This window comes from Mesoplodon bidens (assembly GCF_964165515.1).
Source record: "Mesoplodon bidens genome assembly, chromosome: 1".
NCBI classification, from domain to species: domain Eukaryota; kingdom Metazoa; phylum Chordata; class Mammalia; order Artiodactyla; family Ziphiidae; genus Mesoplodon; species Mesoplodon bidens.
Genome location: NC_138176.1, coordinates 217,199,723 through 217,217,822, shown reverse-complemented (window position 1 = coordinate 217,217,822; position 18,100 = coordinate 217,199,723). Strand labels below are relative to the sequence as shown.

The following is an 18,100-nucleotide window of genomic DNA, read 5'->3' as shown; positions in this document are numbered from 1 at the left end:
AGAGTAGTTTACAAGGACTTTCCAGGCCATCCCCGAACTATTTCTTAAGAAAGCTTAATTGGGTTTAATATATTCCACAAGGGACTCATCTACATTTGCAGGTCATTAACGTATATTGAAAAACACATCAGGTCATAATACACAACTTGACGAAATAAGGGCATTACTTGCTACCGCACGCCTGGCTTTGCAAAGTCAAACCATCTTTGGCAGATCTCCTGGTTTGGTTTCTCCCACTTGTTGGTGCCATGGTGTTCTTTTTATTTTCAGATCCTCCCAGCTTAGTTTTCTCTTTAAAGCTTTATCTGGACCTTAGGTGAAGATTGCTTTCACTTGATTCATCACAAACTGAAATGTCTCTGTGAAATAGCCCTTAGTCTTGTCCAGGTGACTTAAGGCTAAGCTAGAACCAGGATTCTTCTGAAGAGCGCATGCCAGTGCAGTTGGATGCCCTCAAAGTGGTAAAGTCAAGACAAAACACCCAGTGATCGAGCCAGGTTGCTACTGTACCTCTCCCCTGTAAATAGCCTGATTGTTTTCATTACAGTTCTGTAGCCGCTATTTTTATCTGTTCTGGAATATTTGGATGCAAGTCTGGAAAGCGTATTATTAAATTGCTGTTAATGTCTTGGCGCTTTGTTATGTAACACTTGCCTTGCCATCGTACAGAAGGGAACATTGATTCAGAGTCCATCTAAGATGGAGCCGGGGGGTAGTTAGAGTTTTAGTTGGACACTTTTGGTTACAAGGACCAGAGACTCAAGTTACCTCGGGTACCTAGGTTTCCTTGCCAGGATACATGCGACCTGGAACCGGGCCTGGAGAGCTGACAGAGAGCCTGTGACAGCTGTAAGAAGCGGCTCCCGCCTGTCCCTTGGCTCCCAATCACAGCCCGCTCCTCTGTGCTCTGCGTTTCTGCTCTCTTCTCCTGAAGACGCCAGGCTTCCTCAGCTTCTGCTGTGTATCTGTTCTTTAGCTCAGTGTTTCTGCCTCTGTGTCATCTGGCTTGTTTGCTGCCTTCCCTTCTCATGGAATCCTTTCAGCTTCCGCTTCTGTAGCTACTTGGCTTTCCTCCTCCTCTGTCTCAGCTCAGATTCCCTTGAGAGGGTGTGATGGGCCAGCCTCATCTTCCACTTAGGCCCCTGTGTGTTTGCCCTGATCATAGTCCCGGGTGAAAGGCAGCCTTATTTTATACAGTGTGACCCCATGCATGCATGCTAAGGGTGAGCAGTTCTTAGGGTGGCTGGTGCCCATGACAGAAAATAGCAGGGAGCTGACTGGTTACAGAGTCTCATCTTTTATGAAATCTTACTGGCAGGCTCTTCATTATGATATTTTGTATTCCTTTAGTAGTTCTTTTGTTATTGCTTTATTATAATATATGCATCTTGTAAATAATTATGAATACAAAGTTTTATAAAGTATAGTTCTAACAGCATAACACTTACTTTTGAAAATATAGTTCTAACAGTTAAGAGTTCCTAATTTCTTCCCTATGGGGCATCTCCCCATACGGATGTCATTCTCCAAAGGGAACCATTATTAACAGTTTGATGTACATCCTTCCAGACATTTCCAATGTAGGTATAAACACATATTGCCTCTTTATTTGCCTTACTTATGTGTAGCTAAAGGCAACACTGTGGGTACTTAAAATATAATGAATATGCAGTTTTAAAATATAATGAATACTCAGTGATGAAAGTTGAGTAACTAATTTCATTCATTTAACTTTTATGTTTTTTATTTGGGGACTGTAAACTTCCTGACTTAAAGATAAGCTAGTTATTAAAAACACCCAGTCACTACAACTGAGTTAAGCCCTGTGTGTATTAATATGTATCAATTTGTTGTATTGCTGTGCTTTATATACCAAAGGGGAAAAAATGAACTTTAAAAAAAAGTTCTGAAAGACAAAGGCCAGACCCCTCTCCATCGGAGAGTGTTTTAAGGATGCCATTCATTTAAATATTGACCCCTAACTGACATGTTGCATCCTAGCAACAAGATTACTAACCTGTGGTTGCCAAGAGCAGCTTTAATGTAAACACAGTAACCATCTGTTTACTTGATGGCTTACTTGATCTCTTGTTGAGTAAAGAAAGCCCGAAGTAGAAGGTTGGAAGTAATTGAGAAAACAACAAAAATTTTTTTTACATCATATAAGTATTGGATGTACGTTCAAGAAACTTTTGGAAACAGAACAACACAAAAGAAAGTAAAATTGTTTTATCCACCAAATATGTTCATTTTTGTAATCTTTAATAATAATGTTATAATTCATAGCATAGATAATAATATACTCGTAATTTGACAGAGTGGGATCATATAGAACAAAAATTAGAGTTTTTTGGGGTTGTTTTCCACATAACATACTAGATATGTTTTGCCATCTCATTAAATAATTATTAGAGAACATGAGTTTAAATGTCTAAATATCATTGATAGATGAACTATAATATATATAGACATTCTAGGTCATTTCTTAGATGTAATTTTATTTTTTTTAATTTTTAATTTTTTTAAAAAATTTATTTATTTTTGGCTGCGTTGGGTCTTTGTTGCTGTCAAGTCTGTGTCAGAGCAGACTTGAATCCCTGAAAAAAGTCTGAGAACAACAGCTTGCCTGTGGAGATGAAATCACCGGGGCACTGCCCGGGTCAGGGCTGGCCCCTGGGTATGTGGCCCATGCTGGTGCACAGGGACCTGCATTTAGAAGGGCCCCAGGCTTGGTTTAATGTTCTACTGTGGCTGCCTAGGAATTCCTAAGAATTTTAAAGCAAGGGAACATGCATTTTCATTGTGCACAGGGCCCCCAAAATTATGTAGCCGGTCTTAACTGGGGTGTAAAGTAAGATATTAAAGAGATATTTTAATGGTTCCTTCTCAGACACAGAAGAGAAGGAAAAATCAATTCCACCTGCCCTCCCTTTCTGCAGGAGAAGAAGGTGCATGTGACTTTAAGAGACTGGCCTGCAGGGAGAAATGGAGCAGCTCCTGGAAGACTTGGCCTTCAAGGGTGCTTGGAAGATTTGAGCAGCACAGAACTAATTGGCTGCTTGACAAAGGCTCTGCAGGAGAAATGCTCTTCCGATTTCAGTTTTCTGCCCAGTCTGTTTAGTTATAAACTAGCCTGTGCTTTATCTTTTGTGATGGAAAATATGAACATATATTTTGAGCCCCAACTTTCTGGGTACTTATGTAAGCATGAAATTCAGAGACCCTGTGATCCAGAATTAGTTTGATATACTACAGAGGGGGGTGCCCCGCCCCTCGGACCTTGTCATTCTAACCCCCTCGAGCCTGCTCCCCTATCGGTAAGAAATGAGTCAAGGGTCTCTTCAGGGATCGATCACCTAATAGGCTAGTTCAGATTCTCCACACTTATTTATTTTTATTATTTTCAAAAATTGAAATGTAACTGATGTACAATATCATGTTCGTTTCAGGCTGATTCTTCACCACACTTTTAAACCTAGGCCCCTCGAAATAAATATACAGCGAAAACCTCATGCCTTTCCCTATTCATGTATTCTTGCTTTCAATTGAGAAATGAGTTTGTGGGATTTTATTTTAGTGTGCAGCGGCAGAGCAATAATTTTTTTCATTTCCCGAATAAAAAGTTATATCATAGAGCTGAATGTACTCTTTAAAACTATACACTACCAAACGTAAGGTAGATAGATAGTGGGAAGCAGCCGCAGAGCACAGGGAGATCAGCTCGGTGCTTTGTGACCGCCTGGAGGGGTGGGATGGGGAGGGTGGGAGGGAGGGAGATGCATGAGGGAAGGGATGTGGGAACAGATGTATATGTATGACTGATTCACTTTGTTATAAAGCAGAAACTAATTAAAAAAATAAATAAATAAACAAACAAACAAACAAAAAAAACTATACGTGATTCCAGTAAACACAGTCCCATGACTATTGCTGCCCTCCAGCCACCTCTTCCCTAATTAGGTGCTAATTTAAAGTGCTGGTTTGCAACCTGTTTGTTTCAACTGCCTTGAGCTAAAGAAGAGAAATTGAGATTAAACATTTAGAAAGCTAGAGCCATTGGTCTGTTGAATTAAATGATGAAAAATTGGAGGCTTGTATTTTCTTTGTCTCTTTTCATATTCTCTAGCTCTATTTTAGTATTTCCTAGGCACTGTATTTTACAGACGTCTCAGTGGGCCACACACTGGAAACTAAAAACAAACTGATTCTTAACCACAGAGAGTTGAAGAACTATCCTAATTGACAGAATCAGCAATGTATTTCCTACACTAGCAGAATTCTCATTAATCCATCTTTCCACAAACAGAAACAAGTTGTGTGTGTGTGTGTCTGTGTGTGTCTGTGTGTGTGTGTGTAGACGCGCCCCCTGCCCTCTAGTAACTTGTCCTATTTCATGGCAACCATGATGTGAGGTACATCTGGTTGGACTAGGGTCCTGAGAGGCAGCTGTGAAGGTGAGAGGGAAGAGTTGTGTGTGGTCTTTTTCAACCAATAATCATGGTTTGAACTGTGTTGAGAAACCATTTTTACCTAAATATGCGAGAGGGGTTGGAAAAGAAGCAATACTTATGAAAACAAAAACACTCCCAGACTGTTCTAAGCTGAAAGTAGAATTCCAGTGTTGGGATTGGTCTCTCCCTTTTAGCCAGTAATACCCATGCTTGAGAAAGGCTGTTAGACTCTTTGAGGTTATGACACTGAGAAAACACGTTGCTCCCATCTTGAGCTGCAGCTACCGCGCCCCCCAAACCTCCTCTGTCCCTTACCTCTTTAGGCGGCGACCAGCCATCGCCCGGGTTTCTCTGCACACAGCTGTGACTGGCCTGCAGTAGCCCAGGTGGGCCTTCACATTGGTGACATTACAAGCTCAGGTGCGGGTTTAGGTAGGGAGCTGACCCTCACCTGGCAATGCCAGCCTTCCCCTTCGCAGCTGTGCACATATGCAGTTCCCTGATCCTTCCCCCGGTCCCCTGGCACAGTATGGTGTGCAAACAGTGTTTACTGATCTGTGGGGGGATGCGAGAGTTTAAATTGATTACATCTTTGTGTTTTCTTGTGTTTTTTTTGGCAACAACTGCTCATCTCTGGACTAGTTTCCAAAAGTAGGAGAATAGAAAGACTTACGCTTCTCCTAAATAGCTCTAGTTTGGGATCCAACTTCATTCCATATCAATGTCAATATTCATTAAAAAGTGACAGATTACTTCCAGAAATTAGAGAAGTTACTTTCCCATGGTAAATTTCAGTTTCAGATATGAGTTTGATCTGCATTACCTCCCACTCTCTGAGATGGGATTTTCTAGCCTCTTTCTCAAATCTTGGTCTCCTTTCGTTGTCCGATTCTTAGACAAGTTTAATTATTTATGGCCAGTTTGCTAGAACTTGTTATATTGGGTTCTGTGGGGCAGAGATGAATAAGCTCTGAAAATAATTATTGGTTTCTCCCAATGTCCATCAGGTTGAAAACTTTGGGGCCCATTTTATAAATATTCAGCATGATGTGCGGGACATTATTCCAGGCTTTGGGAATTCCAAGGTAGATAAGGCTGTGCCTGCCTCAAGGAGCTCACAGCCTGGTGGGAAGGAACTAGTTTTTTTTTCCAGTAGGAAACAATGTGATAATCGCCTTAGTAATATGAAGTGCAAGATGGTTGGCAGATCACAGACAAGGGGACAGTTAGTTGCCTGGAGATTTAGGGGGTTGAGAGGATGGGGAGAGTGTGGGAAGAAAGCAAAACAAATGCCTGCAGCTTCCCCGGTGGTGCAGTGGTTAAGAATCCGCCTGCCAATGTAGGGGACACAGGTTCGAACCCTGGTCCAGGAAGATCGCACATGCCACGGAGCAGCTAGAGCCCATGCCCCACAACTACTGAGCCCGTGCTCTACAGCCCGAGAGCCACAACTACTGAGCCCACGTGCCACAACTACTGAAGCCCGCGCCCCTAGAGCCCGTGCTCTGCAACAAGAGAAGCCACCGCAGTGAGAAGCCCGTGCACCGCCAGGAAGAGCAGCCCCCGCTCGCCTCAACTAGAGAAAGCCCTCGCCCAGCAACAAAGACCCAATGCAGCCAAAAATAATAAATAAATTAATAAATGAATAAAATAAATTTTTTAAAAAGCACAGACTCTTTTTAAAAAAACAAACCAAAAAAATGCCTTGTGACCCTTGACCTGGATATTGAGGGAAATGGACGTTTTCCAGAAAGAAAAAGAAAGAGGATATTCCAGATCAAGTAAAATAACTTGGGTGAAGGCTTGAAGGCTTTAAAAACAGACAAGCAAACAAAAAAGATTTATTCAGAGAAGTGTAAAAATTATGATGTGGATGGATTTTGTATGTATACCCATTAGCAACTGCTTCTGGATGTTCTTGTTTAAGTGCTTTCTGCCTATTATCATGTAGCTCACATAAGTCCTAAGACACACAGGCAGGGGACCGATGACAAAGAGGCAGCAGCAGGTAGAAGGACACGGTGGGAGCCTGTGACCTGCACAAACCTTACATGGGAGAGAGGCAGAGGGGCTTGCAAATGCTGATCCCAAGGTCTTGCCTTTATATAGAACATATATAAAGAAGTAGATCCAAGTGTACTGCCCCTCTGGCTTCAGAAATATCAGTGTGTCTTTGCTGAAGTGAATCGAAATCCAGTGTATATCTGAGTGAAAGCCTCTAGAGAGTAAACTGAATTTCTGATCTGGAAGTTTCAGCAAATGTCAGCATAGTAGGAAAGGCAAATAACTCAGAATACGGAACTGGCATGGCCAATAAACAGGAAGAGATACCCAAACTCATTAATCGTCAGAAAAATGCAAATTTCAACAACAAATAGATATTGCTTCTCATCCTTGAGATGGGTGGAAAAAAAAACTGATAATACGAAGTGTTGGAGATATTATGGAGAAACGGATATTCTCTCACCTTCCTGCTACGGGTGTAAATTGGCACAATCACTTTGGAAAGGAGTTTTGTAATGACGAATAAAGTCTCAACACACACCCTATCACCCAACAATTCTATTCTAAAGAAAGTGCTCGCATGCTTAAGGATCATGTACAGAGGATGATTGCAGTGCCTATTATAGCAAAGAAAAAAAAAAAAAAGAAGATAAACCCAAACACCCTTCCTTAGGAAAATGGATAAGTTACAGTATATTTAAACAGCGGACTATTACACAATATTTAAAATGAATGAATCAGATTTGCAAGTATAGCCTGGGCAAATTTTACAAACATTGGGTAAAAAAGATTGCAGAACAATATCTACTCTTTATCATTAATGTAAATTTAAAAATATACATCAGTGTTCAATCTATATTCATGTACATACATAGGGGGGTCAAAGTATAAGGACCTGGATGGGAAGAATAAAAAACTGGAGGGTGGTGAATGGAGAGGGAAATAGAATTGAGGGGAGCACAGGGGGAACCTTTACCGTGTATGTTATATTTTCTTCTAAAAAAACAAAACAGATCTGAAGCAGATAAGGCCAAGTGTTAAAGTCAGAGTGGTGGGATATGTGTTTTGTAATTTTCAATACTTTTCTGTGGTTCTGAAATATTTCATTAAACAGTGGTGTTCAGTACGCATTAGCTGCGCCGCGTGGCTTGTGGGATCTTAGTTCCCCGACCAGGCATTGAACCTAGGCCACCACGGTGAAAGCACCAAGTCCTAATCACTGGACCGCCAGGGAATTCCCTAGTGGGCACTACTGTAGCTTCCATATCAGGAGACAGCCCACTCCCCAGACCACTCCAGCATGGTCTTTGTAGGGCTCTATCTCTGACTGGCTACAAAGATGAGGGAGACAAAAAGTAAGCTTTAGGATCTTGTCCACTTTAACATTAAATTATCAAGATCATCAGTAGATGGACTGATCGTTGCCATGGGCACATCCCTATGTGTCCCACACTCTTCTGATACATCCCTGCCCCCAGAGGGGTGAGGGGCCACCCAGGAGTGGAAATGACTCTGTCTGCATCACATACGCTTTAGCGCCCACAGCTGGTGGGAGGCCTAAATGTACCAGTTCTGCAGAGTGTTTTCTGAATCTCCTTGAAAATAGCAGTTTAATGTTACAAGATGCCCCTGAGCTAATGTAATAGGTAGGTGCAGAGAAGAGTTATTTTGAGGACCATAATTTGACTGAGTTATCTCAGGCTATCAAAGGTTGTTTAACACCAGAAATAGCTGACTAGAACAGCTGCTAAAACAGTGCTTTGTGCGGGAAATGATGAAAAGTTCAGTATTTTGACAGCCGCTTCAGAGGGATGAGTCAGCAATAAGACTTCTAAGAAAGTCCTGATTGCTGCTTTTTTGGGGGGTGGCGGTGGCGGGGATTCTCTAGGCTAGAGTTCAGATTTCCCATCTTCTAGTGTTCAGTGTAGACAGAGGGTAGAGGAGGAGTATTTTCTCTTTTCCAGAGTCTCGACTCGACTCCTTGTCTCAATGGAGATTAGGCAGCAGCACAGTAATAACTTATTATTTAGGTTTTTCTAAAAATGCCTAACTTGTCCTTTCATCAGGCGTGTGTTCAGGGCTCACTGTGCTCCAAGCAAAGTGCGGGGTCTAGGGGTCCAAAGCAATCAGTCAGACCTTGCCATCATGGAGCTCCCAGTCTGGAAAGAGGAGAAGAAACGGAACAAGGCAAAATGTACATGTAATTTTAAATAAATGCAGCGGGTATTACAGAAGCAGAACTCAGAGGGAGATCAGGGTTAGAAAGAGGTGGTGCGAGATAATTAGGAGTTTGTCGTTTGAGCTGGTGGGAAGTGGTCTTTGACGGACAAGCACAACATTCCGGGTGGAGGGAAAATCCTGGTCAGTGCTACAAAGTGAATGGAAGAATGTATTTATTGATTTGACCAACTATGAGTCTCAATTCACGACATTACTTTCTGTTGGGATATCCAGGGCCTTAAGTTTTCAAAGGACTTTTACAAAATGGTTTTAACTGTATATGCACCTAATGTGAGTATCCCAGTAGTATACTGTCTATAATTTACTTTCAAATATTTCAGCATGGAGCCAGTGGTAAATATGCATGAGCCTGTTAGTGTTCATCTAAATCTTCGTGGACGCGCGCTCAGCGTTGCTGACCTAGCATGTTATCAGAAGCCCTCACTCCAGGGGACTCTGCTCGAAGCCACTCAGTTTTCTTTACCTCTGAGTAAAGAAGGTACTTCTTTACCGGAGGTTTTGTTAATGAGGAGAATGGATGGTGGAGATGGATTGTAGTTGGGGACATTTGTGGTGGTCAAGATGGGCAGATAGGGTTGGACCGTTTCAGAGGTCTTCCCTCCTTGGTGTTACAGACTACAGAAGTCTAGTGAGATGTGAAAGATGGGGAAACTGAGGCTCAGAGAGGTTGGGTCTGGGAGTTGGCAGAGCCAGGACTAAAGAACTCCAGAACCCGGACTGCCTCTCGTCGGTTGCCCTCCCCAGTGAGCTGCGCTTGCCCTTGGAAGAATCTATATCTACCCTGACACTCCTTTAGAGGCTCATTAAACCACAGAGGCTAATCCTTGACTGTGACTCCTTAACCCCGGGCTGAAGTTTGGTGCCCTAGAAACAACGTATGTGAGACTTCCAGTATTTTGATTCAAGAAGAGGGAAGTGGGGCTTTCCTGGTGGCGCAGTGGTTGAGAGTCCACCTGCCGATGCAGGGGACACGGGTTCGTGCCCCGGTCCGGGAAGATCCCACATGCCGCGGAGCGGCTGGGCCCGTGAGCCATGGCCGCTGAGCCTGCGCGTCCGGAGCCTGTGCTCCGCAACGGGAGAGGCCACAACAGTGAGAGGCCCGCGTACAGTAAAAAAAAAACAAAAACAAAAAAGAAGAGGGAAGTATTACCAACATTCGGTTGTTATGAGGGATGGATTTGTATTTCACATGTCTTTGTGTTTCTAGTTAACACAGAAGGCAATCCAGTTTAGCTAGCACTCTTCTGCTTTCCCTATTAATACACTCTACCATCTGCAGATAATTGAAGAGTAATTAGAGGTCTTTCCGGTAAATCCGAGTCACCGTATACAAAACAAAAATGCACATGTGTGTGGTATTATATGGAAGACGACTCCTTGGAAAACTCTGAAGACTCTAAATATTTGATTTTTTTGATGTATTTCATACAGGCCAGAGCAAACAAATGAATTCATTTACCCTTTAGCGAAAGTTTGTTTTTCCTGGAGTATGCAGGTCAGTTAATGGTCGCTGTGGTCTGCCGTGAACCTAAGTGGATTCCTGGCCTTGGACAAAGACCAAAAGGACAACTGTAGGGCTGCCCCATGTTAACCTGCCCTAGGCTTCTTGCTTAACCCCAGGTTCGGGAAGGCAAGTGCTATTACAACCACTTTACAAATGAGGAAATGAACTCCACGAGAAGTTAAATGGCCTGTCCACGTGCCCCAGACCTGGTCATAACAGTCAGAGCCAGGACGGAGCTGTGGCAGAGCAAGGGAGGCGGGGGCCTTTACCTCCCCCCTCCCGGCCTCAGCTACCATCAGTTCCATACCAAAGCCGTCCTTAGTAACCATGCAATCTAAGTAAAAGTAAAATTAAAGAAGGGAGGGTCTTGGCATGTTCTAGAGAGGTTGCCTAACCCCTCCTTCCAACCAGCCTCTTGCCCCCAAACCTTATTGTATTCAGTCTTTAAGAACAATCTTGTGGGACTTCCCTAGTGGTCCAGTAGTTGCCTCTGTGCTTCCACTTCAGGGGCGGGCATGGGTTGGATCCCTGGTCAGGGAACTAAGATCCCACATGGCGCACGGCATGGCCAAAACAAAACAAAACAAAACAAATCAGCAACAACAAAAAATCTTGTAATCATCATATCATTTCCATTTTACATCATATCATTTTCCATTTTGTGAACACCAAGACATTGGAAAAAAATGTCCTAAGATTATTCAACTAGCCACAGTTCCTAACTGGTCCTTCTGAGTCCAAACCCTGCTCTATGCTGGGTTGCATCTGACTTTAGAGGAATTACGGGCATTTACTTTATGGAAATCTTTTAGATTCATCCTGCCAAGCAAGGAATCCTGTTTATTTGACTTTGTAGAATTTGTGTGTGTGTGTGTGTATCCGTGTAATTTTAGAATAGTATAGAAAATGTTTGGTGTCTAATCCCAGCTTGGTGCAGATAAAGGAGGCACACCTTCCTGGAGGAGGGATGTTGGCTGAAAGGTGGTTATAAGAGAATTTGCACTCCTGGCAAGAGAAGGCACTGCCTCTTCTTAAGTGAGCATCAGTACACTGGACATTTGTATTTCTCACCCATAAATTGCTAAGATCGTTTGTTGGATGTTCCAGCTTGCCTCGACTTGGAGGATGTGAGTGAGTTTCCCCCAGGACCTGGCAAGATCACTGAGGTTGCCAACCTGAAGAACTCAACTTCGTGCTACCACAGTACCATTCCTGATCCTCAGCCTAATTACTACATCTTTGCAGAGCTGAGTGTAGACCAGGCTTCAAGCATCTCTGCTTATAACGATTGACGTGACAAATGGCAAAGGACTCTGCCGTTGTGATGGCGAAATGCTTGTTCCACAGCCCCGTTCACTTCTAAATGCAGCCCTAAAATACTGCTTGGCCCTCTCCCCTACTGGATTATAAATGCCTTAGGGACTCTGTCTTATTCAACTTCGTGCCCACAGGGTTTGCCTTGAACATAGTAGGCAGTTATTGTTTGCTGAGCTAAACTGTACCTTCTCAATACAAAAGAAAAGTGAGGCGCACGAGAATAGTACATGGGGCAGCCTGGTACACGGACTCAGATGTACGTCACTGGTACCTGTGGCTTTGTCAAGTTACTCAAATTAAGGATTTGTTTCTAGGATGCTAAAGGGGAGAAAATAATACACATTGGGTGTAATGTAGGTAAAGCAGAGACCCCAGGATATCAGTGCTTAATACCTTATTTTTTTTTATTTAATACTACCGTGTGCCAGGGACTGAGCTAGGAGCTTTGCTGGTTTTGCTTCTGAAACCAGTGCTCTTTTAGCTTGTGCAGTGTCTCTTGGAGGTGGGTGGAGCAAGTAACGCAGAGTCACCATCATCACGTCTGAGAGGACAGTTTTGTCCAGGTGGGATGCGGTGGGAGAGGGCTTGTTGGCAGGTCCCCCGGAAGGGGAGTGTCCACGCTGCTGCCTCTGGGGATTTAGAGGAAACCCTTACTCATTTCTTCCCCTTTTCTGCCCTCAGGCCTCCTGGTGGGCACCCTTGATGTCGTGTTGGACTCCAGTGCCCGGGTTTCTCCTTACCGCATCCTGTACCAGACTCCAGATTCTTTGGTCTATTGGACCATCGCCTGTGGTAAGTGCAGTGTTTGGAAATATGGAAAAAAGTTATGACTAACAACTTGCTGTCAGAAGGGAAGGAACATTTAATTGTGAGATGCAATCGCTTCGTATTTTAGGGTAAGTAACCCTAGCCATTTCGACAGGTGAACCCTAAACCTCAGTGCTTAACACAATAAAGGTTTCTTTCTAACTCTGGTGAAGTCTTGTTTGGGTCCTGTGGCCATCTCCATCTGCAGTAACACCCTCTAGAACACAAAGGCTCCAAGGTCAACTTACGAGGAACGTGCGGGAGGTGGAGGCACACCTGTGTTTCACTTGCTTGACCCAGAAGTGCCACCACTTCCACTCACACCCCATTGGCTAGAACTAGTCACATGGCCCCAGCCTGTCTTCAGGGAAGCTGGGAAATGATGGAGTCCTGGGTGGACTAAGTAATACTTACTTATCCCAGTGCAGTCCTTCCTACTGAGTAGGGATTGTTTATTTCTCCTGATGATAACCTGTAATAATGTGCTGGGATGGTGGTAAACAGTCATGCTGTTCTTGGATCTCTCACAAGAACCACCAGTCCAAAGTGGCTAAGATTTTTTTTAGTTATTTGTTTGCATGTGGCTTTTCAAATAACCATAGGAAGAGCAAGGGCACTGAACACTTACCTTTTTTCTTTTCATTTTTTCGCCTCCACTTGATTTTTTTTTTAATTAATAGATTTTATTCTTTAGAACAGTTTTAGATTTACAGGAAAGTTGAACAGATAGTTTGGAAAGCAGCCAAATACCCTCCACATACATAGTTTCCCCTATGATTAACACCTTAGGACGGAACTTTTGTTCCAATGGATGAACCAATATGAATACATGGTTACTAGAGTCCTTAATTTATTTAGATTTCCTTAGTTTTTACCTGATGTCCTTTTTCTGTTCCAGGATCCCAGTCAGTGTACCGTTTTATATTTAGTTGATGTATCTCTTTAATCTCCTCTTGGCTGTAGAAGTTACTCAGACTTTCCTTGTTTTTGATGACTCTGCCACTTCTGAAGGATAACGGTCAGGTATATTGTAGAATGTCCCTCTGTTGGAATTTGTCTGATGTTTTTCTCATGATTAGGCTGCGGTGATGTATTTTTATGAGGAAAATCAGAGATAAAGTGCTGTTTTCATCAGGTTATGTCAAGCAAGGCCACATACTGTCCAGATGATTGATGACTGATGATGTTTTTGATCACCTGGCTGGAGTAGTGCTTTTCAGCTTTCTCCACTGTCAAGTTACTCTTTCCTTCCCCTTCCCACACTGTCCTCCTTGGAAGGAAGTCACCGTGCACAGCCCACATTTACAGAGTGGGGAGTTTTAACTTATTCAATTATTTTTATCACTGTGGACTCATGAATATTTACTTTGTACTTTGGGTTACAATCCAATACAACTTTATTTTGTTGCTCAAATTATTCCAGCTTTGGCCATTGGGAGCTCTTTCAGCTGACTTTATTCAGTTTTTAAATTGATCTCTGCTTGGTAGGAAGTGTTGTGCTGGGATCTAAAGATATAAAGATAATTAGATCTGGCCCCTGCTTTTGAAAATACAAGGAAATACTCAGTTCTAGCCCAGTGTGAACAAGTACCATACAGTGCCATTGGATGGTGAGGCTTCCAACTAAAGACAGCAATCTTGGCCGGCCTTCTACAAGGGTAGGGGGAATTATGTGGGTGTGATTTTAGGCTGCTGGAAGGCTCTGGTGCCCTAGCAATGCACCCTCAAGGATTTAGTAGCACCGACATTCTAACATTGTAGTTGTATCCCTTTAAAGTTATTCTGGTTCAGATGCAAATAGCTCCATGAGAAACAATGAAATGAATCAGCATTTATGCATTCCACTGAATGAAGGAATGGCATCTGGAGTGGGCAGGGAGAAAACCACCCAGGAGTGAAGGGAATAAAGGATAAAGGAAGAAAGAGCCTGGGACCCTGAGGAAGACAGACTTATCAGTGTAACCCCACATAAGATAGAGTTCCAGCCTTCTGTGCGGTTCATTCAACACAAAGGGAAACACCCAATAGCTACTGTAGAAGGGGAGGTGCCCTGTGGAAGTTGGTTGGGAAAATGTCACCTTTAGTTGGCGAACAATGTAGAATGGTGTTAAAATAGACAGGGGAGCCAGCAAGTGAAGAAAGAGAAAGGAGATTAGAAATCAGGCAGAACCACCAACGCCCCTGGACTTAATGAGGGTTTGACACTTTCACTCACCTTCCAGCACTTTCATCACTTGTGCCTGGAGGCTTTTGAGAACCTGTGCAGCCTGGAGGCCCTCAGAGCCCTCGGGTCTCCTGGCCTACCCAGGTCAATGCACGTGTATGGGGCTGTGACAAGCTGGTTTCTATCTGTGACTCTTTTTTTTCCCACCCCCTCAACCCATCCTTTTTTGCTCCCCTGTTACCTGACGTCACTACTCTTCACTTTGTTTCTGGGGCTTTGCCATTCTACTGTCGACTTTAAAAAGTACGCAACGTGAGTGTTGCGAGTTAAGTTTTACTGGGGGCAAAATGAGGACTCTAGCCCGGGAGACAGCATTTCAGATAGCTCTGAGAAAATGCTCCAAAGAGGCAGGGGGGAAGGTCAGTAAAGATGTGATTTTTGTGAAGGGGGAGTACATGCAATCAACACATATTTTTTTGCAGAAGGTTTCTGCTAGTCACCAGGAGCAGATGTCACCATGAAGGATTTTAGTGGTTTTCTAGATTTGAGGAGATGCAAGAATTGGGCTCATAAAATCAGCTCCTGAAAATATCTATCTGAAGACCTGTTCTGCCAGTTTTTCCCAGAGCACAGAGTGCCTACTTTCTGGTCTCCACCCTGAACTCCTTTCATAGGGTGTTGAAAGTCAGCAGCTGCAGTAGCACAGGATTTAATACTTGTAGAGGTAGATGGCAAGTGCCAGTGGCAAGTACCAATTTGTAGTTGGCAGAAGCTCTACAAGAGCCAGGCAGAGGCTCCTGTGAAAGCTCCTGTGGGGAGGAGCCCAGAGTTACAAAGCCGAGTTATTCCTGAGTTATCTGCCAAGCCAAGGCTAAGGAACACTGGGCAGTAATTGCTGATGTCATCATTTATACCTCAAAGACATGTACTTTTGTTTTCCCAGTAAGTGATGTGTACCACAAGTGCATGATCTCATTATAATAAACCCAGAGCAGTTTTAGCTTTTGTATATATATTGATTACACGTAGAGACAGCTCCAGACTTTCCTTGTAGAAGACACCACGGAAGTGACAACCATTGTGAAAGTCCCATTCACCCACTAATTGTTCCTTCTTATCAATGTCTCTCTGAAACCCAAGTGCCTGGCTCCCTTTCATGAGAAGATTTTAAGAGCGCAAGCTGCTACCTTAAAAAGGATTCTTTGATAGGCTGACCTTTCGGTGTGTAATTCTAAATGTTGTTTTTTTGTAAACTACAAAGTTGGGATTTGGTGGGACAGTATGGCAAGGGCTTTGTAATTTGCTCTAGTTTCATGAATCGTTGCTGTAAGAGAAGCTCCAGCAGAAAATTGGGTGTCCAACTCACTGCCCTGTAGAATCCATAGCTTTGCAAAACCTTTGTTTTATGCCATGGGCCTTGTGAATCTTTGCTTTGTGTAAATTGAACTAAGGGCACATCTACCATCAATGTCTTCACCTAGGCCACTTTCTGTATGAGAACAGTAGTCTGAGTGGTAAGTCCTAGTCGTATGATTGCCTTAGACTTGAGCCACATGAAGCCAGGCAGGACCTAGTTTTGGACCTAGTCTAACTTACTCCCAATATAGTAATCACCCAGCCCTTAACAGTAGGAACCATACAGAAAGAAGAGGGGAACAAAAAACAAGAGTTCTTTGGTGAAACATTATTTTCAGATACTTCTTTTTATTATCTTCTATCATCTGTATCCAGATTGGTTTGAAGAAATTGATTTTTATGTTTCTTTGGCACTGAGACCTTTAATTGGGAAGGGGAGCCCAATCCCTGCCTAAGTAATGACTCTTTCTTTGCACTGCTACCCAAAATGAAGCCATCGGTCTCTTTGGTGGATATTCCATTGTGCCATCAATTCCAGCCTACGGACTTGCATTTTCTTCAGTGGTTTGTGCGGTAAAGTATCAGTTGTGCCATTTCTTTCTTTTATTTTTTTTTAATTTTTAATTTAATTTAACTTATTTATTTTTGGCCAGGCCACACAGCCTGCGGAATCTTAGTTCCCCGACCAGGGATCGAACCCACGGCAACGAAAGCACTGAGTCTGGAAACCACTGGACTGCCAGGGAATTCCCTGCCATTTCTAAGAACGTAAAGGAAGTAGTACCATAGGAATTGGTCCAGTTGGCTTTGCTGAGCTGCTTATACTCTGATAATTCTGCCTCTCTCCTACCAGTAATTGACTATTTCACAGCTGTGCTCTCACGAGGGCACTAGACAGCTGCAGGCGTTCCCCCAACAGCTGGTGTTTTGGCATTGGTACCCCAGAGGCAGGAGAGAGCCCAGTCCTTTGCACCCCTTGAGCTTCAAGGTACTTAAGTAGACAGCAACCCATTTGGCTCTCCCCATTAGAAGAACTGGAAGGTTCAAACAATAAGAAGGGTTATATAGCCTCATGAGAATATGGGCACATAGAAATGCAGGTAGTTCCAAGGACATAAAGGGCTCTGGGACAGAAGAGTTACAGTTGGAAAGATAGAAGGAAATGTTGACAGTTCCCTCTGGATACATCTGACCTTCCAACAGGACTGATAAAGGCAGTGGGGTGGAGGGTGTGTGCTTGATGGACAACTCACTGATAACACAGCCCTGAATGGTACCTCGATTCCCCTGCCCATTGATTAATTTCCCTTTTCTTCACCATCTTAGAATCTCATCTGGGCCTAGATAGGCATTCATTTTCAGAACTGAAAGATAGATTAGCCACCACCTTGTCCAACACTCAGATTGTGATAGGGTACAGGGGCAAAGTGAAGTGCCCAAGTTCACATTGCTAGTTATAGCCAGTTAGTGCAGGGCTGAGATCAAGTTCTCAGGCCTCCCCACACCCAGCCCAGTCCTTTTTAAGTGGCACCATGCTGGCTTTTATGATTAAACATTCTTTTAGTTGGCAGCTGGTAAGACCATGAGTTTAATGAAAGGTTGCTAGTTGGTTCTGCTTCTGCTGTTTCTCTACACTAGATAGTGAAATGGTGGGTGATTTAGTTGCCTTCCACATGAGATATACCTAATGTAGAGGTTGGTCAGTGTTTTTTCATCCTTTCTTGGTCTGTGTACCTCAAGAACTGTTCTTGTATCCTTGGGAACACAGCAGCATAAAAAAAAAAGTGCTTTTTTTCTTTAAGCAATCATGTTTATTGCAGGAAATTAGAAAATGTAGATAAGCAAAGAAAATAAAATATTAAAAAACAATAATACCACATTATAAATCTTCACCTTCCAGACTTTATATATATGTGTGTGTGTCTATACAGATCTATGTCTGTACACATATGTATATGTGTCTGTATATACACATATATGTATAGACTTTCTATGTCAAGAAATATATGTCTATAATGTCAATTTTAATAGGTAGATAATATTTTACTGTCTTTATAATGTAATTAATCTAACTTATGTGCTGTTTTTTGGAAATCTAAGGTTTTTTTCCCCTAATGTTAACTGCATTTTGAAAAAAACCTTAGTGAATATCCTCTGAACAAAATATTTCCACATTACTTTAATTATCACCTTAGGGTAAATTTATAGAAGTAGATATGCTGAGTCAAAGAATATGCATGTGTGTGAGCCTTTTAG

At 42.8% G+C, this 18,100-nt stretch overlaps 1 protein-coding gene across 1 annotated transcript in view; it reads left to right on the top strand.

Annotated features, from left to right (window-relative positions):
* TBC1D9 (TBC1 domain family member 9) overlaps positions 1-18,100 on the top strand; it is a 101,600-nt gene that overhangs the window by 33,555 nt on the left and 49,945 nt on the right. The window contains exon 2 of the mRNA XM_081251097.1: positions 12,199-12,309. Within this exon, the coding sequence (XP_081107223.1) occupies positions 12,199-12,309 (111 nt within the window). The remainder of the gene's footprint in view (positions 1-12,198; positions 12,310-18,100) is intronic.